The 24,818-nt window shown below is 36.9% G+C and overlaps 2 protein-coding genes across 2 annotated transcripts in view; one reads left to right on the top strand and one right to left on the bottom strand.

Moving 5' to 3' along the window:
- Positions 1–1,566: 1,566 nt before the first annotated feature.
- Positions 1,567–5,792, bottom strand: LOC100249202 (uncharacterized). The gene is made up of 2 exons (XM_002267713.4): positions 5,244–5,792; positions 1,567–1,885 (listed from the first exon to the last, which is right to left on the bottom strand). The coding sequence occupies exons 1-2, from the start codon at positions 5,701–5,703 to the stop codon at positions 1,869–1,871; spliced, it is 477 nt and encodes a 158-aa protein (XP_002267749.1). The 5' UTR covers positions 5,704–5,792; the 3' UTR covers positions 1,567–1,868.
- A 932-nt stretch (positions 5,793–6,724) lies between these two features.
- Positions 6,725–24,818, top strand: part of LOC100244030 (probable protein arginine N-methyltransferase 6) — a 36,283-nt gene continuing 18,189 nt past the window's right edge. The window contains exons 1-7 of the mRNA XM_002267250.5: positions 6,725–6,770; positions 6,826–6,949; positions 8,467–8,683; positions 12,232–12,297; positions 13,037–13,105; positions 13,858–13,893; positions 15,210–15,275. Of these exons, the coding sequence (XP_002267286.2) occupies positions 6,725–6,770; positions 6,826–6,949; positions 8,467–8,683; positions 12,232–12,297; positions 13,037–13,105; positions 13,858–13,893; positions 15,210–15,275 (624 nt within the window). The remainder of the gene's footprint in view (positions 6,771–6,825; positions 6,950–8,466; positions 8,684–12,231; positions 12,298–13,036; positions 13,106–13,857; positions 13,894–15,209; positions 15,276–24,818) is intronic.

Here is a 24,818-nt window from a genome sequence, read left to right on the forward strand (position 1 = left end):
TTGAAAAAAATAAAAATGGAAAGGAAAAGTGGAAGGGAAAAAAAAATAAATTCGAAGTCAATAAATTAATTTTATATGTTCCTTCGAACTCATTTCACTTATTTTCTTTCATTATATAACAATTAAATATTTTAAAAAGTATAAATTTTAACTAATTTTAATTATATTTGATTTTCTTCCATATTTTTTATGGTAAAATCAAACATGAGAAAATAATATTTCTTAACTCTTTTTTTTTTCTTTCATTAGTATTTTTCGGGAACTAAACATAGTCTTAAAGGGAAAAATACAATTAAAGCTTTTCTTGGTCTGCATGTCATAGAAATCATATTTTTTTTAATGAAAAATATATATTATAATTTTTTTAAAAGCACAAATTATAATATTATTTTTGGTATTTTTTTTAAGGAAAGAATGACACAAATTACCGTTTATTTCAAAATAATTCCTAATATTTAAAGTATGTTAGAATTTTTTTTTTTAAAGAAAAGGGTCTAATAATTTTTTCTCATATTACTTTGAAGCCAAACTAATTTAATTGACACCATATTAGATTTATGATGATCAATTACTGGAAGGAGTATGTAGCATTTCAAATAAATAAAATAGAATTTATTCATACTAATTGAAGATTTTGAGAAGCTAGAAGCATTTTCTCATGAAAATTTGATCTTCAACAATCATTTTAATATCATTTTTAAAAATCTAGAGAATTTGATAATCACTAGGTCTATGTTTAAAAGGAAAAAAAAAAAAAAAAAAAACTTAAAAAAAAAAAAAAGATTAAAAATCGATAAATTATTTTTATTTGCTACTTCAAACTCATTTTTTTTTTTCATTTTAACTCATCAATATAAAAATTATATAATTTAAAAACACATAAATTTTTATCTATTTTTAATTATATTTGATTTTCTTTTATATTTTTCATACGACAACCAAATATGAAAAAAATCATTTTTCCTTGTATTTTTTTTCTTTCCTAAATCAAACATAATATAAAAGTGTGTTAAGTGACTTTGTCAAAATAATTTTTATTTTATTTTTTATTTTTTTATGCCTATATTTGGTTGAAAAAAAGTGTCAAGGAAAATAATATGATTTCACCATGAAACATACAAGAGAAAATTTAATATAATTAAAATTTGTCAAAATTTTATATATATTTAAATTATTTAATCTTCATATAATGAAAGGAAATAAATAAAATAAGTATATAAAATAATTTATTAAATTTAAAATTATTGCTTTATTTTTCTTCTACTTTTCTCTTTATTTTCTTTCCCTCAAAATTTCCAAGAACCATACATAGTCTCTATAATTATAAAGATTACTATCAAAAATAAGAAATACTCTCCAGGAATTAAAAACATAACCCAAGTAAATTATGATGTGCACAAATAAGATATCATAGAGTTCCCACTCTTGGTTATGAGTAAAATATCCATATATCTCTACCCCATGAAATCATGAAAGAACACCTCAACTGCTTAGCTGCCTTCGTTCCTGCAGGGAAATGAATTTTCTTCTAAATAGATGTTAGAACTTAGAACCATATGCAAAGCATTTAAATGGAGACCCATGAGACAGTTTTCCATTTCAGAGACTTGGATGATGCGGGCAATTTACACACAACATCAATATCAATCTATATCCATCATCCCATGTCTCAACTAAACTCATTCTGGGTATGAAGAACAACATGTTCACAAGTGTAAGAACTCTCAAGACACTGCAATTCTCATCTTACCAAATGAAGATCCTGTCCTAGCAGGCCCAACACTTTATAGAATCTCGACTCAGTTCCAGTGCTTAATTAAGATCACCTTAAAGCTTTGATAAGGTTCTTGGAAAGACCTTCAGACAGTTTAATTTATTGATTTCCCTGCAAAAAAAATGTCGATCAAAATCAAACTCTTATCAACCTATACATTTGAACAAAGATGTAGAGGATAGGCTACACATATCACTCATGATGTAAAATTAAGCAGCACTCTGTGTAGAGCCTATTTATGTCTGAATACCCAAAAGAAGGTGGTCAAAATAGTTTTCTCTTGGCTACATTAATAAATTTCTGAAAGTCTAAAAAGGTGGCATAATTTATCATTAGATGTCCACAACTCCACTACAAAATTTATTTGGGAATACTCTGTTTAAATTGTACACTAGATTATAGAAAAATAGTTATATATGTTCATGTCAATCAGGTGGACAACATAGAATTAGATCTCATGAATATTATCCTATACCTGGAGGGACATATTCATGCATAACTTATAAAATTTAATTTTAAAGTGATTTGAATATATTAACTAGAAGGGTGCAAGAAATGGCATGATGCGTCTAATGTTAAAGAAAATATTTAAGGAACTGATCATAATTTTAAGATGAAAACATAAAATTTAAGGAACCTAACCTATAACAACTAGTTTTTATTTGCTTTTGGAAATGGAAATAAAATAAAGATAAAGGCTAATGTTCTTTTTATTTATTTTTATAGCCGAGGAACCTTCCATGACCAAGCATTTAGAACTCTCCATGGGGACCCAAACCTCGAGGTGCTGACCGCCCCGCAACAACTAGCATCGGGTAAATTTAGGATATCATCAATGGCAAGATTTGAACCCAGGACCATATGTCACTTATTGGGACCACACTTCTCAGTGTTCCCCTTGACCAACTGGGTTACCCTGGGGGGTCTAAAGTCGCCAATTCTCATACCATCCACAAGATCCAAAAAGGGGCAAAAAGAAGAGCCTATCTCCCTGACTTACCACTAAAAAGGAGTGTTGAGGAGCACATCTTTCAGTTCCATGCAAGACGGCTCCATTCCTTCAAACGTTCTTCAACCAATCACTTTCCAAATGATCCTAAAAAAAGCATAATGATCTCCAAACAGTCATGTGCTTAGCTCCAAGAAAAGGAACCATGCCAGCAAGGGAACAAGGCTGCATTGAGCTTATTTTACAAGACAAAGAACCATAGCCATTCTCATCTGTGTTCAACAAGGCTTGTTAATTTTGTGTTGAAGGATTTTCAATGGCTTTGACACTTCTCTATACACCATCCGCCGCAATTACATAATTCTTCCAAGCAAAAATGGGATGACAAAAATAAACCTTGACAACAATGGTTAATCCACATCATCTCAAGTTAAAAGGGAATGATTCCTTTTCATTGTAAAGGTATCTGCCTTGCCTTTGGCTAGGGTTTTTCACTAGTATTTTTCATCAGAAACAAAAGATGTACCTCATATTAACAGTGCCCACTGTTATAGATCATGCAGGTTGGTTTCACATGCTCTTATGCTACTTTCCAAGAAACATTTGCAGGAAATGCATCTGCTTGCTCCTATCTGACACTCAGGATTTTGATAGTTTGTATGTTTCTAGGATGGTGATGAAGATCTTCAGCTAGTTTCTTTGTGTGTCTGTAAAGTAACATCTATATACTTTATTCTCATATGTTGGATGCATTCCTCTTGCTCACAGAGGGCTACTTCTGCTGTGAATATGCCTTAAGGGTCCAACACAATACATTGAAGGTATTAAGTACATGCTGGACCAGGGCTCATTCATAATTTTTTTTTTTTTTTTAGAAACAAAATATGCATTGAAATAGATAAAGAATACATGTGAAGGATGAAGAATCCTGCTCAAATTTGCAAAAAAAAAAAAAAAAAGAGAAAAAAAGAAAACTGATAAAAAAAATAGATGATAGAACCTCCTCCAATACGCAATGGAGACTAATATATCATAGTATCTATACAATATAAAACAACTCATCACTCCGTGAGGCTTAATACATCTCCTTCAAAAAGAAACTAAATCAATGCTCCTCTCTTTGCTATCCAAACCCTTTTGTTCTACACACCACATATCAATCTAGTTGAACAACATTAAAAGAGGTGCCCTTAAAGGCTATTGTGCAAGAGTCCCAGAAAGGGGAATAGAAATGAATTAAATCCCAAAATTCTTCTAAAATCCTCCACTTTTCTTAAAAATAAAAAATCCCCGCATATCTTTCCCACCACACAGTCCAAATCACCATGAGACACACCATTTTCCATGGGAATTTGTGCTCATTCATAATAATCTAATCATAGATTACACAGATCTTAAGAGTTTGAGAGAATATTGTGATCATTTACTCCCTCAATCTCAATTATGTGCATTCACCAATGTGCATATTGGCTGGGTGACTCCAACAATCATCTCACCCATTAAAATCATAAGCTCCTCCTTAATATATCCCAAAGGATTTGTCACTCATTTTCTTCTGGACTCCGTTTACTTCCTATAAACAACTATGGAAAAGAAAAGATAAATGAAATGCAAGTTCAAGTGTTAATCAATTTCTCCTGCACTGTTTATCAAGCTTTCAGCATTTTTTATAACAGGAAATTAGTCGTTTCAAAATATATAGGGGCTTGTTTGGTACCAGTGGCAAAAGAGGTTCTTTTGAATGCTCTTTTTGGTTTTCAAAAATAAAAACAACTAACAAGCTTGATTTTGAATCGATTTTCATTGAAATGTGCTTGCATTTTCTAAAATTGTGAAACAAAATATGAACATTTTCTTTTGTGAATTTTTTTTTTTTTAAATCATAAACAATTCCAGAATGGATCAGAAAGAGTACCCGAAGGATGAGTTAGGGAGCATGAGGCCCACTAGAACCAATACAAAGAAGTTAAAAGAAAGAAAATCCACCATGTTTGGCCAAAGAATCTGCTAACTGGTTGTGTCTCTGGACAAATCAATGAGAACGAACATCGTAGCATTGAGAAAACCCCATCTCAATGCCTTGATAAGGTCCCCTCTGCTATAAAAAATCATTACTTTTAATCCTCGTCGTAGCTACAAGCAAAGTGAAGGCTCTGACCTTATAAGTTTTGTAAAATGCGCTTCAAAATTCTTTTCGAAGTATTCATTTTCCTAGAACAAGAAATAGTTAATCACTGCAATTATAACTCCCATTCATTTTCCTTTAATTTCAGTCCTATTCTATCTTCCTTCCCATTTTCCATAGCAACCGAAGAACAGAAGTTCATGACCCTTTCTAACTTTTTTTTTTTCCATTTTTCTCATTGTTTCTGAAATCCAAATAGAACCCAACAATTTGAATAGCTTTTCTTAAATGACAATGGATCATATACATATAGACATGTAATTGAAACCAATTTGACCAGTCGTTATCATCCAAAATCTCATCAATTGATGAAGAAAATGTAAAGAGAAACACACCATTTTCGGGGGCCACTTGGTGGGTAGGAGGCGAATTCTCAAGACGAGCAGCATCCATGGCCCATCGGATCACCTTGTCAACTTCATCCTCCTCGTCATCGTCATCATCCCCATCAGCAGCAGTGGCAGTAGCCTCAGAAATTGAGCCCTTCAGAGCAGCGAATCTAGCCAAGAGGTCATCATGATCGGCATCCAGATGGGGCTCTTGAGGAGTCTGGACATTTTTCGCAACTGGGTCTTTGAGTTTTGGGTTTTGCGGTGGTGGGTTGGTTTTGGAGGAAGGAGAAGAGGAAGATTTGAGGGCCTCGAAACGGCGGTCCAGATCGGGGTCGATGTAGGAGGTGGAGACGCGGGACATGTGGGAGTTGAGGCTGAGGTTGAGGAGGAGCTCGTCCTCCGCTGCTCGGAGCAGCTCTTCCACCTCGTCTCCCTCTGTCTTCTTGTTTTTCTGGTTACTCATCGTTTCTTCTCCCGTCTCCTTTCCCGTTCATACTTATACTTGGGCATGTCAAACGGGCCCGGTCGGGTTCCCTTAGTTAAGGTTCGGGCTTATCCGGCATTCGACATACATGCAACACCAAAGTTTGACCTTATGTAAAGTTGACCAACACTAGAACAATTTTTTTTCTTTATCTTTTATATATTTATATTTGATTTATGTGAAAAATAATTTCACAAGAAGGTTATGTTTGGTTTTTAAAAAATACTAAGTTATGTTTGGTTCCCGGAAAATATTAAGGAAAGAAAAAAAATGAAAAGGAAAATAATTTTTTCATGTTTGGTTGTTATATGAAAAATATCAAAGAAAATCAAATATAATTAAGACTAATTAAAAACTTATGTATTTTTAAATTATTTAATCTTTATATTAATGAGTTAAAATAAATAAAATGAGTTTGAAGTAACCAAAAAAAAAATTTATCAACTTTTAATCAATTTTTTTATTTTCCTTCACTTTTTCTTTTCTTCTACTTTTCCTTTATATTTTCTTTCCCTTGCATTTTCCTTCAAATTTTATGGGAACCAAACATAGCAAGAAAATAAATACAAAGAAAAATGATTCTTTTATATTTGGTTGTATTATAAAAAATATATAAAAAAAAATTGAAATTAATTAGAAATTTATGTATTTTAAAATTATTTAATTTTTATATTTATGAGTTAAAATAAATTTAAAGTAACAAATAAAAATAATTTAGAGATTTTTAATTTATTTTTATATTTCTTTTTTCAATTTTTTTGAGAATCAAACATAATAGAAAGGAAAATTAATTAGGTATGGAAAGTTATTTTTATGTACAAACTCTACTTCATAATTAAAACTTTGTATGCAATTTCAATATTTAAAAGAGCCATGTAGACCCCATTTTAGGGTCACTGTTTTTTTTCACTCTTTTTGGCCCAGCAGGGTCGTTAGAGAGGGGCAGAGAGCGGCTGGGTTGTTAGGGAGGCAGTTACAAGGATATTCTCTGGGTCCTTGGATGGTGACACGTGTAGAGGAGGATTTTCTCCAGCGGGGGGCTGGCTGTTATAGAGAGAGGTGAGGGTAGACTTGAGGGGCAAGAAAAGACAGAGAGCTGAGATGGGGAGAAGAACAGAGGCGGGGTGAGGCTGTGCTGGTTTGTTGATTTTCGGAGAAGGTGGGTCTCACTTGAAGCTAAGCTAGCACGGATTAGGAATTTGGGAGGAGGCTCTCCATTCTCCGGGTGAGGTTACGGTAATCTTCGTGTCTTTTCTACTGATTTTCTGAGCTTTGATTTGTTGATTGGTGTGGACATCAAGGGCCACTCGATTGTTTTGCTGGAATTGACTGCTCACAAACTTGATCTGTTTTGGTCCCATTTTGGTTTCTTTGGTTTCTCCTGTAATCAATTGATGCATGGACTATTTTTGAGTCGGATATTTGATAATCATGCCATTGCTCTCTGTTTGTCTCACCTACGCAACCCCATGGAAGACGTATGAAATGAGGCTTCGTAGGTTTCATTGGTTGTTTTCTTCTCCTGGTTGCTTTTCTCTTAGTTTTTGTTCTGCATCTGTCCCTATATATACTCTGGATCTCTCTGTGTCTGGAGTCTCGGTCCTTACCAGTGGATCTCTGCGCGTGCTGCATATGCAGTATTTTCCATGGCCGCCACACTGCCTACTGTGTGTTTTGGTGTCCGGTGTATTGTTTGGTGTTTCAATGCCCATTATGCCTCTTTCTGAGGCAAAGTCCATGCGCAGCATAGTAAGTCCGATGGAGTTCGAGAGAGTTCCATGTCTTACGCTGCCTGGAAATGCATGATGATCCACTCACAAGGTTCTACTGTTGAAAAGTGAAAACACGCCTATGGAAGTGTCTGAAAGGTTTGGGTCCCAAAGTTGGTCAAATCAGAGTTGAAAATAGTGAGTAAGGAGTGAAAACTGCAGGTCCATCACTTTCAGACACTCATTGAACTTGTCGAATTCGCTTTTAGACTTAAGTGAGACACTTGAATTCTTCTCGGGTTTATCGAACTCGTGGAAAACTCTCGAGATTCGACAATCCATCACTTCTTCCACCAATCAAGAGTACAAAACTCTTGGCTCGTGAAAATGTTCATAAAATCTTCAATCAACTGCACATAGCTTGTGATGTTTGATAGGAGTGAAGAAAATGTCAAACACATGTTTTGTGCAATGACGATAACCTCAATGCCCATGACACATTTTCTTTAGATTTGGATAAATCACATGTCAAACTCACATCCCACGTATTGCTAAGTTACAAAAGAAGTCAAATTCTGGTGGCTGATATATAAATTCTAACTATTTATTTTTTTGTCCCTCGCTTTCATCCTTTTTGTTTACTTTATAATTTGAGAGGCATTTGGTTGATTAGTAGTTGTGGTCATTTTTGTTACTGTTTGTCCTTTTATAATTGAATTGCAAATTTGAGTTGAATCTTAATACCGTAAAGAATGAAAGCAATTCTCATTTTGATTTCCCAAAAAGACCATGGGAATCCACATAGGAGGAGTAAAGAGGGGTTTACATTTGAGGGCATTTAGGTCATTTGGCACAGTATATAAGGAGTGTAATAAGTAATAACCAAAGAATTGCATAGGTTCTGGCCGCCACCTCTCTCGCCCCATTGTCGCAGTTCAAAAATTCTCGGGCTAGAGAGAGTTCTGACATTTACCCTTTTGCCCTCGTGGGTCTCTCACTCTTGATTTTTCTCCTCAATGTTGCCGATGAACAGTGGCGGCTACAGTAACGGCTACTCCCACCATCCCACGACGGAGAAGCCCCACCGGCAACGGAGGGGTGGACGCCGTCCCCGTGACGGCAGGGACGGCGGCGCAGGGGGCGGTGGCTGGGCTAGGGCTTCAGAGCCTGAGAGGCGGCCTTGTACGGACTTCGATAAGGCATACTTTCAATCGTATTCTCACGTCGGCATTCACGAGGAGATGATCAAGGTACTCGTAGTTTTTACGATGGGGTTTTGTTTTTGTGGGTCTTTTTCGTTTACTGAATTCGGAGGTGGGTTCTCCGTTGTGTTGTTTTCTGGGTTAGTTTGTTTCAGTGTTTTTTCCGCCTTTACTGCTTTGTGGGATATTATTTTCTCTTCCAGTTTGAAAATGGGTTTGCGTACTAATTTATGGGTTCCGAGAATTTGTTCTGAAATTTGTTTTGGATTTCACTTTATGCCGTAGCCTTTTGCATTGGAACTACTTGTTAAGAACTAACATTGCTGCTTCTGTGGTTCAAATTCGCTTTTCCAATTTGAAAATGGTTATTTGTTGTGTTTATTTACGGGTTTTGTGAATTAGTTATATAATTTTATGATTTTTTTGTTTTCTGTTTTGACTTTATTTTTTTATTTTATTATTTTATTTTATTGATGATGTTAATTTCTATAAGAGAAGTAAAATAAAGAGGGAAAATTGATTGTGAGTGATAGAGAGAAGAAAACAAAATGACATTGTTGGGTGGTTCTAATGTGATCTCAGCTGAAGGTTGGGAGTTCCGGTCCTTTGAATATCAGGATAAGGGATTAAGGAGTGGCTCTTAGGTTTAGTAGCTTGCATACTCAGAGGGAAAAGGGAAAAAGATTGAATAAAATGTGAATGTGTTTTAGAGAAGTTGAGGGTTGTAGCAACTTAGGGGAATATTGTGGAATGCTGTCTAACATGGTCTGATCATGCATACTCAGTACAAGTGTGTATTGGCTATGTTGTGGTGCCAAGATCATGGGAAAATGTTATGATGATCTATAATTCACTAGAAAAATTGGTAAATAGTGAAAAAGGATTTGACTTTCAAGTAGCAAGATGTAGTAGTTGGGAATTGAGTGCCTAGATATTGTGGAGTGCGAGGAGGTATAGGAGTGTTAAATATGAGCATCACAATTAACAATACCCTTAGCTTCACTGTCCTTAGGGTGAGTGTATAATGATTTTATATAAAGATATGTACCGACATCCTTGGTACACACTGTTTAGCACTTCCACCCAATTAGTGTGATACGACTTAGCACATGGTGGTGGTTTCATTCTTTCTTGACACATTAATTAATCTGATGATAGATTTTTTTTACTGTATTATAAGTACTTGTGACAAGCCCAAGTGATACACACACAAATAGATAAGCATCCTAGGATCTGAACATTGAACCTACTCCAATCTCACCCTCTCTTTTACCATTGTAGAACATTTTGCAATTGAGATGAGATTCATTTCTTGACTTTCTTCAGGTATGGCTTTAACTTTTATGGGGAAAAAAATCATGTCATGAAAACACTTTGAATTTATTTGAAATGCATAATCAATCTATGTAAAGATAATACAATCTAATGGGAAATTCATTAATTTAATTCTTCTCAGAAGATCAAAATGTGGCAAGAAATAAAATATGATAAGATGTCACTAAAAGAAACAAGACATTAAGGATTTAGCATATGACAGTCATCATATCAAGTGTAAGATATTACTTCAGATGATACTCTATTACTCTATAGTCTATAGTTTGTAGCATTGCATATTTGTCTTGTTTCTTGTTAACCTTCAAAATGAAATAGAAATTGAGCACGATTACATGTTTTGGGAAAGCAAAAGAACAACTTTATAGAAATAAGAAATCAAATGGGAGGTGAAAAACATGTCACGTAGAAAGCTGCAATTATCATTGTAAGCATAATAAAGACTTGATTAAATATTGTTCTTTTTAAGCACAATGTGATCAACACCACCACCTAGTGCTGCCATTTCCATCAATATAGCCACTCCACTTCACCATCTGTACACCACTGTAGCCATCATCAAATTTTCCTTCCGGTACTCTATCACCACTTCCTTCATTACCAATGCCATATATTTTTCTTGTGAAGTTTTTTTTTTCCTTGTCTTCTTGTTTTTCAAAAATATTTTTGACTTCAGCTTTGCAGGAAAACCAAAAATAGAGTAAATATAGTGTGGTTCTTGCTTATTAAACTGTTTTTAGAAGTTCTTGCTGAGCCCCGTGTAAAATTTCTAGGGATTAACAAATTTGAATAGAAAATGAAAGAAGCTAAAGATTTATATGCCTGCTCAAGGAGTAGAAGATTAACTTTGTAATGATTTAAAAATTAGTATGGCAAATGCTCAATCATAAATTTTTAAACCCAACAGAAAAAAGAGAATGTCCACGTTTTGAAGTGTCATGATGGTGAATGAGTACTCTTTCTCATACATTATTTAATTTTGATATTTATCAAGGCACTTATTGAACAAGATGTGGTGATGTGAGAAAAATAAAAGATGGGATATATTTCAAAATTATTTGGGTGATCATGAAAGCAATGATGATTCCACAGGCAATAGACCTTTCCATGAAAAGTTCACATCCTATAAGAACCTACAATGTGTCTTTTGTAGGACATAGGGAAACTCACTATGAATGTTTAATCTAATAAGTTATGGGAGGGGTTTATAGCACTATGCTGTGACTTAAAAGCTGATTGGATAGCTCCATTTTATAAAACATGGAAGCCACCAAAAAAGCTTATCCTTAGCTAAAACCCTGAAGTGAAAAAAGAAACTGACTCAACTGAGTGATCAGGTCAAAGGATTAATATGGAAGGAATAAAAGATCAGGACTTTCTTCATATTTTAAAATCTGAATTTGATAACTAAAAGTAACTAGTTTTTTTAATCAGAAATGAAATATTATAATAAATTAAAGAAGTCAAATTGAAAGAAGAGATGTATCTGAAGGTACTTGTTCAATAGTACTTTCTGAGAAAAGGACAAGGTCTTCGTTTATACTAAAGAAGGGTCTTGAGAGATATTGGAAATAGACATGTACACTGGGTGCTGTTGTGCTTCATGCCTTTACAGGGTCCTAAATTTTTTTTTTTGACATTGGTCTATTGTGATTGTGAGAACAAGGCCTCAAATCCTGCACATGGGAAGATGAGTTGATTGGTGCTTTTATTTCTCTATAGCTTGCTCCTGCTACTCTCCCATGATCAAGCCAGATTTGTTTTTATGTTTTTTGTTCTTATTTTTGAAATTCAAAGATTTTTGTTTGAGATAAAAGCAGGCTAAAGAAATTTTGAACATAGACATATCCCTTGGGTATTGTAGCACTAGGAAGCCCAGGATGTGTTATAGTCTTAGTAAAATAAGTTCAAGTTTGTTTCAATAAGTGGAGACAAGGTTATTCTCCCAAAGAGATGGCGGTGGTTAGAAAGGGAGCTGAACGTCAACTCATATAGATGGATGTTGACACTAAGAAATAATAGTCAGATACAAGGCTTCATTGACAGTGTTTATTATGGATTCTCATCACTCTGAGTTTTTTTGAAATAAATTCCTGTTTGGTTCTGTAATACTTGATTTCACTTATATAAGTAGATTTTTTGAAGCAAAAATTTGGGTTTTGTCAGTATTTGGAGTCTTTATGCATTCTGTGGCTAATTCTATTTATTGATAAATTTCCCTGATGCGCTTCTGATTATGCTAATTGTTCTCTTGAACTATGCAGGACCGTGTGCGGACTGAAACATATAAGGCAGCAATCACACAGCATCAGAATTCTATTGCTGGCAAAGTAATGTTATTTCTGTTGTGTCATCTATGATGAATTTTTATTCAAAAGAATATATTATGGGGGTTTTCTATGTATGCGAGGACAATTCATCTTTGCTGAAAATGTGTTTGAAACTAAGACTCTGTTTGGGAAGTGTTTTTGAGAATAATTCTGAAAAATAGTTTTAGAGAATAGTTTTTGAAAGCTTTTTTCTAATGTTTTGTAGAATAAAGGTCTGTTTAGGAACTTGAAATGTTTTTAACCTATTTTCTATATTTTAAAATATGTTTTAAAAATAATTTTTATTTATAGCCCTTTATTTTTAATCATTCTTCATATTTATATAATTATTTTTTAAAACAACCATCTGAAAACTAGTAAAAACAACTAAAAAAACTAAAAAATGTTATCTAAAAGCACCATGTTTTCTGTTTTTAAGAATGGAAAACTGTTTTTTGTTTTCTAGTTGCTTAGCGTGTTTTCTTGTTTTTTTGTTCCGGAGAACAAATAATTGTTTTATAAAACAATTGTCAAACAGAGCCTTATATTTTGTTGTAATAAGACAGTTTTGGTGAGATATGAAATGGATTTTTACCTTTCATCCACTGGCATATAAGCTTGTACATAGTATAAAACATTTAATTTGTTTTTTGTTTTTGTTTTTGGCATGGGTTACTCTGGTCAGTTAGAAGACTCTATTTGGGGAAGCAATGCATTTATATTTTACTTATTCATTTTTTTAATGTAATTATGCTTACAGGTTGTAGTGGATGTTGGCTGTGGCACAGGCATTCTTTCCATATTTTGTGCTCAAGTTGGTGCAAAAAGAGTAAGATGCAGTGGAGTTGATATTTGTCAAATTTACTTGTATGATATAAATTCAATAATTTTAATATATGAACACTATCTATAGGTGTTAAAGGATGATGTTTTTTCTTTTTATTAAATGTGATTTAATGCTGGCAAATATTTCTTCTCAAAAATACAAGTCTGTAATTTGACTGAAGGTTTCTGTATTTTCTGGTATAATTTTTTTCCAATAACTACTGCTTATGCAAGATATAGAACAGACACTGAATCCCTTTGGTGTGAATTCTTGGCACTTTAGAAGTGTATGGAAAAGATATTCTCCCCTGCAAGATACTACCTATTGGGGTTTGCCAGCTTTTTCTTGTAAAATATTGATGGATCAGGATAAACTTCATTTTGATGGGAACTTTGTTGAAAATCTCAAACCTGAGAGTGGCATATGGTAGATATGTTTTTCTTTTCTTCACATCTATTAAATGTATTGTTTTAGCATCCAATCCAGTTATTTATTTTTCGGCCACTCAATATGTTAATTTCATATAGTGACAATAAAACAATTTTTTTAACCACTCTAGTCTCATAGGTAAACCCCAGGTTGTTCCTTCTTCTTCTTCTTTCCTTGACTTTATGGGCCGAAAGAGGCCCTTCATGGGTTCCCTTCTCCTGGTATGAAGAAGGACTTGACTATTGTTTGCATTGTTCTTTCAGGGTGATGTATTTATGTACTAGTTTCAGTTTCTGTCAATTTGATTGTGTCTTTTTTCTTACCAGGTATATGCTGTGGATGCAAGTGAGATTGCGATTCAGGTGCTTTGTTGCACTCTGCGCCCATTATTGTTGCCCTATACATGCTGCTTTTACTTTCATCCATGTGGCCTCTTGATCTATCTGTTAATTTTTCCGAACATATGTGTTTATACACACAAACATGCACATACATACATATATAAGTGTGACTGTTTCTATATATGTATGCGTATAAGCATATATGTAAACTTTGCATTGAGGAAACTCTCCTTAGTAGGAAGCCACAGCCCTCCAAATTTTTTCTTGTTAGATTCTGGTAATGGTATTTTGCAAAAACAACAAAACGTTATGCACATGAGTTGGAGTTGGCTAAATCTAGAGAAATGCAAGAATGATATTTGAACTGGATATTAGAATTAGAAAACTGCATTATTCATGAACAATGAGTTGTCTTATCCAAAAGAAAAAAAAAAATATAGGAAACAAAATCATTCTAAATTTTGCATAACTCCCATATGGTATTTTTTTTTTTCTTTTGTATCCTCTTACCTGGCATGCGTGCTTCAATGAGTATTATAAAGTGTAATTTATTCCACAATCTTAATTGTTGTTTTCTGCTGCTTTAGCTCTTCCATTTTTCTACCAATCTAGGCAGGTAGTACAGAATATATATAGGGGATGAGGCACAACTCTCTCAAAGGAACTTAGCTCTCTTTTTCAGTTTTTCCTATTGCGTAAAACTTTTCTAGTCTTTCTTTCTTTCTCAAAGGAACTTAATTGTTGTCTCTTTCTTTCTTCTTTTTCTTCTTTTTTCCTCATTCTAGGAATCTTACATACTTTATGACTCAGTGTATTTATTTTATCCGTTCTTTTTGGTGGTGAGATATATTCATGTTGACTGACAGTGACACCCAGCACAATGTGTCATCTTTGTACATACTCTTGATTCATTTGCATTAATGCAAACATATTTCCCCTTTTTTTTATTCTTCAAAAGTCTGTAGTCATATTACTATTCTGCATGCATCTTTTTCAGTCTGAAGTAATGTGATGTTTTAACAGATGGGTTCCTAATTGGTGTTCTTTTGGTTCTTAAACCTTTTCTTATATTTAAATAGCTTCTGGATTACGTAGATGTTGTCATAATTTGCCTTTATGTGGATCTTGCATCTGCTATATGTTTTTCTTCTTTATACTTTGGTGCGTCAGTCACTAAGTAATTGGAGATTATAAATTTATTATACATCTCTCTGACTTGGACTAGATCTTTTATGTTTGAGATTTATTTTAATATTTTAGTTTGTATGAAATCAGAATCTGTATGTACAATAGAGCTGTAGATTTGGTTTGATTTGTTATTGTTTTTCGGTCAACAGGCAAGTGCAGTTGTCAAAGCAAATAACCTATCTGACACGGTCATTGTTTTGCATGGACGAGTTGAGGTAGGCTTATCTTAACAAAGCAATATTTCCTTATGCTTCAAAATAGGTTCATTAAATTTTCCCTTTTTAGGATTGATGTTCTTTAAAGCTTCAAGCTATTTAGAGTTTGATTCTCTGCAGATAATGTCATTCATGAGCTTCATGCTTATTTTGAAATATGAAAGCATGATAAACTTACTACAAGGAGTGAACAGAAATAAAAGAAAACGAAAAGAGTGTAATAAAAATCTGCAAAAATCTCCCATATTCAGTGGCTAAAAATAATCCAGAAAGCAAATGATCCAGATCCTGCTTACTTGATCTAAAATCCACCTATAATTCAATCGTGCTCCAATGATCATAAAGAAATTCCCTCATTAAATGAGCATATGGTCTAGGGCCCATGCATAGCTCTCACCATTTTAGTAATAACAAAAGAGTCCTTGATCCTGGGATGCTTGAATCCCAAAGTTGAAGTCTCTCTCAGATGTAAGAGAGTGAAGGTCTCAGCTGTAACAGCAAAACCCTGGGCACTGGTCTAGAGAAAACTCAAACCATTATCCCCTATAGCATCTAATAATACAAGATATGCCAATTTGAACTGGATTCTCCAACAAAGACGCCTCAAATTTGAAATAATATGTCAGAATGAGGAAAACTCCAAGTAGTAAGGATCTCAGTCCTTTACTACTGATAATGGCGAACTGAATGCCTATCTATTATACTTATTGTTAAAGAAAGCCCTTTAGGTTCTTTTGTAACCCAAAAAAGGACAAAAAGAAGCGATCTTCTTAACCAATTGAGCTCCAAAATTCTAGTGTATATATATATATATATATTTTTTTTTTTTTTGATTCATATGATTACAGTGTGGCTGGAATGGCACACATCCACACCTTTAAGCCATCACCTTTGTTAGAGTCTCCAAACATGCTTGGGGATTTACTTGGGGGCCTGAGGCCAACCTAAAAGATTCCAACCATAGAAAAGAATCTCTGCTAAAGCGTGCAGGATTTAGAACAATGGACAAATAAGTGATCTATGTCTCCCATTGGTTTTGCCCATAACTTGCATCTTCAGGCAAAGGGCATCCATGTATTATTGGACAACTGCAGCCATATTGGTAACTAGACATTATATTGGCTCCACAAAGTGCAGTTGCATCACATGATGGCCTTTACATACAAGATGACATGGCATTACAACAGCAGTCTGGATGTTTTGTTTGTTCAGGCAATTGTCTTGTGAAACTGATAAAGCCATCAGAAGATGCTAGAACTAAGTGGCATGGAAATGGGAGAATGCTAGTATCATTATTGATGTATGTGTTTAGAGTGCAGTGAAATGGAAGGACATGGGTCAGGAACCACCAAACAGGGCTTCTGATGGCAACACTTGCATGGTGGTCAGTCATCCATGTTGTATTGGACTATGCCGGCATTGTTTATTTTTCCCCACTTTGTATGCATGTCTTGGGATAGCCCCTTGTTTAGCTTATTTAATGTGCAGATCAAAAAAAAAAAAAGAAATACTGAAAGAATGATGTATTTGAGTCAAGAGCACTTAACAAGGTTGAATGAAAGTAAATTTTGTCATGAGCTTGATTTATAATCCAGTTCGATTTGGGTATTGGCATCATTGCTAAGGATAGGTGTCACTCTTACCTTCTTCAAAATAGTGGGGTTGGTTTGGTTAGTGAAGCAGATGTCAGACCCCTCTTGGAATCTTTGCAGGAGGCAGGCTGAAGGAGATTCTTAGGTTTGTTTTGTTGAGGAGAATTCTTGTGTAGTCATTTTTGGATGAGAAAAAGATTGATGAGTCTGTGGAGTTTGGATATATGTTTTCAGAGAAAAGCTTTGTTTAGGCAACAAGAGAAAAGCAAAAGAATTGTATTAATAGACATAGAGATATTAAGGACAGGCTACCTTCAGACCAACACCAAAAAGGGAAAAAAAATGCTAGAAGATAATACCTTTTCTGTACAGCATGGGGGCAGCCACCTTAATCCTCTGGTTCCTTAGCCATGGTCACATCCTACAAAACTACCCATTCAGGTTAACGAATACAGAATAAATTAAAATGCCTGCCCTAAAGTAGAAGCTCAAATCAACTTTCCCAAGGCCAGAAGTAGTTTTTAGTTCTTAAAGAGAAAGAATAAAATAGTTGAAAAATAAAAACCTCCAACCTGAAGATGCATTCTTATCAGTCGGTATTAAACTATTTGAGAGAGAAAGATAAGGATTTTCATAATAACTTGGAAACAAAATGGAGGAAAAAGAAGGTTATATTATGTACTTTGCAAAGTTGATGGTTTTGTTTTCTGATGAGTAGGCATTCATCCAACTCCTCTTTGGCAAATAGGAGAATGGAACTGTTCCCCTATGGCATTGTTTAGAATTCTTGGGTGCCTCCGAGAATCAGTTTTTTTTGCTTGGGAAGCAACTTGGGTCAGGATTTTGACTCTTGATCAACTCAAAAGGAGGGGTTGAAGGATTCCTAATCGATGCTACTTGTGTAAGGAAGAAGAAGAAACAAGTGACCATATCCTCATCCATTGTTCAAAAGCTTGTTTTTGTGGCAGTTGGTATTTGTGCTTTTTGGTATTTAGTGGGTGATGCATTCTTCAGGTAGAGAGGTTCTTTTGAGTTGGCATGGGACCTTTGTTGGTAAAAAGAGGAAGAAGGCTTGGAAGGTTGCTTCGTTGTTTCTATTTTGGACTTTGTGGTAGGAGAGGAATAGGAGAGCTTTTGATAACTAATTTTTTTTTTTTAATTAGAAACGAAGGTAAATTTTATTGATAAGAAAGAGAGAAGGATGAGAGGTCCTTCTCACAAACATACAATACCTGATAAAAAAGAGTATACTCCACTATGCAAAGTGAATAACACAAAATAACAAAAAACTGAGTATAACTCCTTACAACGATATCCACCCCCTAAGAGTTACAAACCGAAAGCCAACTTAGTTGAATAACACTAAGTGGAACTCCCTTAAAAGCGGTAGAGAAAGAGGCCCAAAGAGAGGAATAGAAGTGAAGTAAGTCCCATAACATCTTTTCCGTTCTCTATCTTTCCTAAAAAATCCTAACATTTCTCTCTTGCCACACAATCCAAAGAATAGTGAGGCAAGCGATTTGCCAAAGCGTTTTGCCTCTCCATGAATTCCCCAATCCTTTAAAAGAGATAATCATCATGTCTTTGATAATTCTAGGTGGCACCCAATCCAAATGGGCTAAATTGAAGAACTTATGCCAAAGTTGCTAGGCTAAAGGATAGTGTAGAAAAAGATGGTTGATCGTTTCTCCACTTCCTTTGTATAAAACGCACCAATGCAGGCTAAGGGATCTGTGGGGTCTTCTTATCTGTAGCAAGTCATTGATATTTACCTTCTTGTGCGCTACTAACCAAGCAAAGGCCTTGACTTTTGTAGGGGCTTTTGATTTCCAAAAAAAAATTGGCTGGAAAGGCCAATTTTGAGACCAAGCTATTAAAAATTCTTTCTTGTATCTATTATGGGATTGAGTTCGGTTGTATATTAAGGATGGTTCGTTATCGTTGTTAGATTTTGTGGATTGGATAGACTCTTGTTAGGGCGTGGTAGCGGGTTTTTGTGTCTTCGTGCCTTTTTTTGTCTTTAGTTTTCTTTGTATATAGCGTGTATACTTTCTTTGTATATAGCGTGCACCCATAAATTATGACTAATCTATAAAATCATGATTTAAACCGTCAATATATCATTTTTGTGTTAGAATCTAAATGTTTAATAGACATAATTATGTATATGCAAAGATACATTCTAATATCTAATACTATGGGGAAAAAAGCTTATAACATCAATATTTGGTAATATTAGAGAAAAGTTTGTGTTTGCATGTGTATGTGTGCTGCAAGGTTCTATTTGTGGCTTGCTCTTATCTAAGCAGTTGCATATTCTTTCATATAGAAATAGACAAATTGTTAGGAAAAGAAAAAAAAATTGATAGAGAGAGAGAGAGAGACCTTTATAGTTGAGCTCTCCTTTATAGTAAAGCCATCAAAAATGAATGGGAGGAAATAAAAACTAGATCTTGCTTTATAGTTGGGAATGGGAGAAGGGGGTTAAGTTCTGGAAAGACTTGTGGTGCGAGGATTAAACTTTGGAAGAAGCTTTCCCAATTTTTATTTTTTTTATTTTTTATTTTTTGCAGTCAACAAAGATGGATGGGTGGCAGAGGGTGGGGAAAAGGGTAGGGAAAGGAGTCGTTGGAGCCCTTGTTTTTCAAGACAAGATAATGATGGGGTGCTAGGTGATGTGGATAATTTGTTTAGAAAGCTACAACCTTTGGTTGTTAGAAGAGAAGTGGAGGATACTTTGAGTTGGAGAGAAAGCAATAATGCCAATTTCTCAATCATATCTCTTTATTGCTCCTATTCTAGGGGTCCTAGAGATCCTTTTCCAATTAGTATTGTTTAGAGGACTTGGGCTCCAATGAAGGTCAATTTTTTTGTTTGGGAAGCGTCTTGGGGCAGACTTCTTTTTTTTTGATAGGCAAACACACAACAAAAATATATTAGAAAAGGGCGCCTTGAGGCTGACCCAAGCATACAGGATGTATACAAGAGGCGCCAATAGGCACAAAAAGAGAAAGAGATACAATACCAGCCCTCAACTAGCGCCTAGCCAATCAAAAAAATTGATCAAAGGAAGAGGACTATCATTTACAACCGATTTAGTCCACAGCCAAAGGTTACAAACAAAAGAATTCTTCAACCTATGAATTGATAACTCTTCATTATCAAAAGCTATCCTGTTTCTTTCCTTCCAAACCGCCCAAAAAATGCACAACGGGGCTGCGTTCCACACCTTCCTACGCTTCTTGCCCTTAAAGCCACTCCAACCACTAAGAGTATCTCTAACCGAAGAAGGGAGGACCCAAGTAACACCAAACAGAGCAAACAATAACTCCCATAACCCTCTTGCCTTAGAGCACTGGATAAGAATATGATCAATTGACTCTTCTTCCATACCGCAAAGAAAGCATCTGTTAGCTAGAGACCGACCCCTCTTTTTAAGTTGATCCAAGGTTAGCACCTTCCCCCAATAAGCTTCCCAAGCAAAGAAGCTCACTTTGGTAGGCACACAAGTACTCCAAATATTACTATAAGGGAATTGAACATCTCTTCTTGAAGCTAGCGAACTATAGAGGGACTTAACTGAGAAAATCCCATCTTTAGTCTCTTTCCACAGCATTCTATCTTCCACAAGAGGATTAAGCCTCCTACCCCAGATTGTCAGAAGTAATCTCTCCACCCCCTCCACCTCCCAGTCATTAAAGGACCTAGAGAAGCTAGGATTCCAAACCCCTTCATCTCCCGAATGATCCCATAACTCCACTAACCAAGCCTCTTTAAATGAAGCAAAGGCATACAAAGAGGGAAACAAATTACTAAGAGAGAAATTCCCACACCAATTATCATTCCAAAATTTCACCCTTCTACCATTCCCCACAGAAAAGACAACTTTGTTTTGCAAGAGAGCTCCTTCCTTCCTTATTTCCTTCCACAAGCCTACTCCAAACCCCTCCCTACCTACTCTAGTATACCAGCCCCCTTCTTCCTCCCCGAACTTCCTACTAATGACTTGCCTCCAAAGAGCCTCCCTTTCATTCGCAAACCGCCAGTTCCACTTGCATAAAAGGGCTCTATTGAGAGTAGACAAACGTCTAACTCCCAAGCCACCCTTCCTTATGTCCGAGCACACAGAATCCCAATTTACTAGATGAGGCTTCCTCTCCAAAGCTCCTCCCCCCCACAAAAAATCCCTTTGAATTTTTTCCAATCTTAAACTAACTACTCTTGGCATTCGAAGTAAAGACATCAAGTATATGGGCATACTTGACAAAGTACTACGAATTAGGGTAATTCTACCGCCTTTGGAGATATAATTCCTTTTCCACAAGGCAAGCCTTCTCCGAAATCTCTCTTCCACCCCATCCCAAACAGCCACGGATTTGTGATTCGCTCCCAACGGGATCCCCAAGTAAGAATTTGGCAGCCTTCCCACTTTATAGCCAACCTCAAGAGCCAAAGCCTCCAAATTCTCTACTCTCCCAACCGGCAAAATCTCGCTCTTATCCAAATTAATCCTCAAACCTGATATGGCTTCAAACCACATCAACAACCAGCTTAAATGAGCCATCTGACCTTGGGAAGCTTCACAAAAATCTAAAGTATCATCGGCGAACAGCAAATGAGTTACCACAGCCCCGTCACCACTTCTTCCTTTTATCCTGCAGCCCGAAAGAAAGCCCCCCCTCACTGCTCTAAGGATGAGCCTACTAAAAGCCTCCATCCCGATAACAAATAAGTAGGGAGAGAGAGGATCCCCCTGACGCAAACCCCTTGAACTATTGAAAAAACCGGCTGGAGTGCCATTGATCAAGACTGAAAACGTCGCTGTGGAGATACACCAGGAGATCCAGCCAGTCCACTTCTCCCCAAACCCCATTCTTTGCAATACCAATAGTAGAAAATTCCAATTCAAGTGATCGTACGCCTTCTCTATATCTAGCTTACACAACACCCCACTCTCATTTCTCTTCAGCAACGAATCTATTGCCTCATTGGCAATTAGGGCAGCATCTAGAATTTGTCTTCCTTCAACAAAGGCGTTTTGAGCTGAAGACACCACTTTTCCCACCACCTTCTTGATCCTGTTTGCTAGCACTTTTGCCAACAGCTTATACAATCCACCTATCAAGCTAATCGGTCTGAATTCTTTAAGGTCCTCCGCATCCGGTTTTTTAGGGATAAGGACCAGGAAAGTTGAATTCAGGCTCCTCACAAATCTGCCATGCTCGTGGAACTCCTTCATAAAGCCCATAACCTCATCTTTCACAAAATCCCAGCTAAACTGCCAAAAGCTGATAGAAAGGCCGTCTGGACCAGGAGCCTTGTCTCCGTTCAGATCTGAGAGGGCAGAGAAGACCTCTGCCTCTGTAAAAACCTCTTCCAGACAAGCTGCATCCTCACCATCAATCCTATTAAAATCCAAACCTTCCATTGACAGATGCCAATCCCCAGGATCTGTTAGCAGGTTCTCGAAAGCTCCAACCACACCCCCCTTGATATCCTGCTCTTCTGTTAACCAGTTACCATTAATCTTAATCTTAGACAAACAACTTCTCCTTCTATGGGAATTGGCCATCTTATGAAAGAAGCCGGTATTTCTGTCACCCTCCCTCAACCACACCTCTCTTGATTTTTGTCTCCAAGAAATCTCCTCCATAAGAGCCCATTTCTCAAAGTCTCCCTTAGCTTCCTTTCTGGCTTCCAGCTCCTCCAAAGATAATGTACGCATCTTCTCCTGAGAATCCCAGAAATCCACTTTGTCCAAAGCCAATCTCTTATTCACTCCCACCTTCCCAAAAACTACCTTATTCCATGACTTCAAGATTGCCTTTAAAGCCCTCAATTTCTCTGCAAGAATGAAGCTAAACGACCTGCTGAATCTTAGACCTTGCCACCACCCCTTCAACAGATCCTTAAAACCCTCCTCCTTAAGCCACATGTTTTCAAAACGGAAAGGGACAGGCCCCCTCCTCACCCCTCCCCCATCCAAAAGAATGGGAAAGTGATCTGACACTGGCCTAGGAAGGGTACTCTGTACCACCCCATTAAAATGGCCCTCCCAATCCTCCGACACCAGGAAACGATCAAGCCTTGACATGGTTTGGTTGTTCAACCCTCCACTCCATGTAAACGGACCCCCCTGAAGGGGCAGATCCCTCAAGTCCAAGTCATCGATCACCTCCGAGAATCTTCGCATTGAATGAGACAGTCTCCCTCCTCTTCTACGCTCACTCGGAAATCTGATCATATTGAAATCTCCACCAATACACCAGGGGTCATTCCAAAGACCTTGGATGGCCCCTAACTCTTCCCATAAAAACTCTCTATATCTTTTCATTGTAGGACCGTACACTCCTGAAAAAATCCATCTGAACCCATCTTCACAGTTCTTGAAATGACAAGAAATGGAAAAAAGGCCCACCTCTATCCCCATTAACTCCAGCACTCTATTGTCCCAATAAACTACCACCCCTCCCGCAGCCCCCCTGGCATTCAGGGCTCCCCACTCCAGAAATCTCCCCACGCCTAGGCTTCGCACTACCCCTAAAGACATCTCAGCCATTTTAGTCTCCTGCAGGCAAACTAAATCCACTTTATGGGAACTAATTAAGGCTTTAATTAGCTTCCTCTTATTTCTATCATTTATCCCTCTAACATTCCAAGATAGAATCTTAATCTTCATTTAAAACACAAGGATCTGTCCCCCCTTCTTCTGTCCAAACCTTTCTTTCTGGTCTTTCCATCGTAATTAACCGACCATTCTAACTTTTTAACTTCCCGATCAAACCTAGTCAATCCTAGCGATCCCTTTTTCTTGCCTTGATCCCTTCTGGTCTTCAGTCTTAGCAATAATTTTAGGATTTCCCCTTCCACACCTTCTGTCGCGAACCCCAGTGCCTTACTGAACTTCAACAGGTTACTTTCATCCCAAATACTACTAGAATCCTCCCTATCTTGCATTTCCTCATCAGCCTCCGGCTTATCATCAATAGACTTTTCCCCCTCTGAGTCCATCACCCACGGATTTCCATCAGACAACACAGCACATAAAGGAGCTTGGTTACTAGCACCTTCAGCGGCGACATCCAAACCGGAAACATCTCCCACCACTAAGGCTCGGTCACACCCAGAAGAAGGAGTAGAAGAGAAGAAGTCCCGTTCCCCCCCAAAGACCGCGGAATAGGGCTCGTACCTGGATGCCTCAGCTGTCAGCGCCTCGTCACTTAACGGCGCTCTCGCACTCGTCGGAAAAGCCTCAGAAGCCCTCCGGTCCCCTCCAGGAAAGCAGACGACCCCCGCATCCTCTCCTCGCAATGTCTCCTTTGCTTCCCCCATCTCCACAACCTCAGAAAGGGATCGAGCCCTAACTCTTTTAAATCCCTCCAACTTGGACCCAAAGCCCAAATCGGGTAAGCCCTCATAGCCCGTAAAAGAGCCCTTAATGTAAAAGGGCCTCTCTTCACAGCCCATCAGCCACCCTTTTAACATAACGGGCCTTGGCAACGGCCCAACCTTCTGGGCTTCCTCAAAGGCTGACTTAAGACCCTCCTCCCCAAGCCCGCTTCTAATCTGGGCCTTAGGCCCACCATTAAGATCTTTAGACCTAAGAAAGAAACCACCCCTTTTGACTGCAGTACCAGTGGCATGACCCCTACTCCCTATGCTGTCTGCTCCATCAGTCGCCTCCAAACCGAACCCCCTTTCAGCAGAATCAGAGGAGAACCCTGTAGTGTCTTTTGAAGAGCTTCCACAGGGCGGCTCGACCTGTACTCCCACCTGCTCCTTGGACTGAGCCTCCTTTTCCAACACTCTTCCTCTGCACACTCCACGTGAGCCCCTCCCTGTGTCTTCCTCCTCCACTGTGATGCCCTTCTCGTTGACACATCCCGCCGACACCACCTGAGAGAACCAAGGTGGGGTTTCCCACCACAACTGGACTGAGAAACACCCCGAT

Source organism: Vitis vinifera, chromosome 10, assembly GCF_030704535.1.
Source record: "Vitis vinifera cultivar Pinot Noir 40024 chromosome 10, ASM3070453v1".
In the NCBI taxonomy this organism is placed as follows: Eukaryota; Viridiplantae; Streptophyta; class Magnoliopsida; order Vitales; family Vitaceae; genus Vitis; species Vitis vinifera.